General features: G+C 46.8%; 1 protein-coding gene across 1 annotated transcript; it reads right to left on the bottom strand.

Annotated features, from left to right (window-relative positions):
• Positions 1-488: 488 nt before the first annotated feature.
• Positions 489-1,260, bottom strand: LOC142656722 (putative taste receptor type 2 member 33). The gene is made up of 2 exons (XM_075831649.1): positions 841-1,260; positions 489-794 (listed from the first exon to the last, which is right to left on the bottom strand). Exons 1-2 carry the CDS (start codon positions 1,258-1,260, stop codon positions 489-491), a joined length of 726 nt encoding a protein of 241 aa, XP_075687764.1.
• Between the last annotated feature and the right edge of the window lie 488 nt (positions 1,261-1,748).

The following is a 1,748-nucleotide window of genomic DNA, read 5'->3' as shown; positions in this document are numbered from 1 at the left end:
CTAGGCAGCAGGCAGACATCAGGCGTGTAGGATCAGGACAGGCGTGGAATACAGCACAGCACGACTACAGCTCAGCACGGCACTTGACCAGGATAACACAGGATACAGGTACGCTGAACACTGGGAACTGGAAAACACTAGGAGACCATTTGCATAGACAAACTTTGGGTACGACAGCAATGCTCAGGCATGGGAAGAAGGAGCACAGCCCTTCTTATAGCCCAGGGTGCTCTGGGAGCAATCAGCTCAATCTCCCACCTGCGTGCGCTTTTTCTTCTTAAGTCTGGACTGAGTTCGCGAGCGCACCCTGGTGGTCACTGGGGAACAGGATGGCCATATGTGCAGAGATCTCTGGAGAAAAGGGCGTCGACTGGATGGAAGGAGTTACAATACGGACGTTGCAATAGATAGATAGATAGTTTAGGGTTTCCTATAATTAAGGTGACCGCTTCTGCTGAGGGATATGTCAGGATGGTGACGTCGGATATTTATTTTAAGAACTTATCAGAAGTGAATGATGTTAAGTTGAATGACGATACAATCCTGCCAGTGATGGCCGGCTGCAGGGCTGCGTTGAGGACCACGTGTGGGATCAGTGTCCGGACCACTCGGACATGACCATTGACGTGAGGAGAGGAGCTGAACTTGGATTTGATCCTCCTCACATGCTTTAAGAGGTTCATGACACTGATCCCAATACAGAGGAGAGTCTTGATGAATGGGAGAACACAACCGAGCAGCAGATTAAGCGCCAGGCCATGGAGGTTCACTGCAACACTAGTAGAATTTGTCTTCTATTAAATTGACTGTCCAGTAAACTGGAAAACTAGTAACGAATACCCAAATGCATGAAGCGAGGAGAACTTGTGTCATGGAAGAGGAAACCCTGGTCTTCAACCAAGTCAAGAAGCTATTGGAGAAGTTAGTACGTTTCAGACAGTACTGGATGGAGAGCCAAGATGTATTCCAGAAGTAGAAGTAGCTCATACAGAAGAAGAAGACAGATGCATACAAGTATATCATCCCGATGTGCGGCAGCTGAGAAAACACATAAAACCCAAGGCAAAGGAAGATGGAGAACCACTGGAGGATCAGATTGGTGGGAGCCGTGGAGAGGAAGATCTGGTCGCAGCTCGTGAAACGTTCCTTCCTCCTCCAGTCGGTGAAGTAGATGGAGAGGATTGAGGCATTTTGAGCGGTTCCAAGAAGAAACACAACGATGGTGATGACAACATGTAGGAGCTCTGGAGCCGGCAGCATTCTGTCACTGACGGTTCTACCAGCAGCTGTGGACACCAGGGCTATGACAGGACACATTATAACTATCAATGTGGAGGATTTAGATAAACGATGCTAATGTGGGCAATACCTGATGTCACTGCTGCACGTCTGGTGCCACGACAAGTCCACGGAGCCGCCACTCATCCTCACATTTCACAGGATTCTTGTCTACTAGGACAATAGATGTAGATTAGGGACAGATCGTGAAGAAAATAAAACATTGTCCTATCCTTCTGATATTGTATTTCTAATCATTGTATACTAGTGTCTCTCTTATAGAGTGCTCTCCGTGCCGACACAAAAAGGGGGACCACTCCCTCTGTTATGTCCCTATGCCCTAATAGCATTACAGGAGTTCTTGTCGTGAGACGGACCCTGAGAGGAAACACTTTAAAGGGAAGGTGTCGCGAAAAATGTTAGTATGTTATTAAAATAAATTTAATTTATTTGTGTGTTTGTTGTACTTT

The sequence above is a fragment of the Rhinoderma darwinii genome, chromosome 6 (assembly GCF_050947455.1).
Source record: "Rhinoderma darwinii isolate aRhiDar2 chromosome 6, aRhiDar2.hap1, whole genome shotgun sequence".
Classification (NCBI taxonomy): Eukaryota; Metazoa; Chordata; class Amphibia; order Anura; family Rhinodermatidae; genus Rhinoderma; species Rhinoderma darwinii.
Note: the sequence above shows the minus strand (reverse complement) of the source record. Positions and strands in the feature narration are given on the sequence as shown.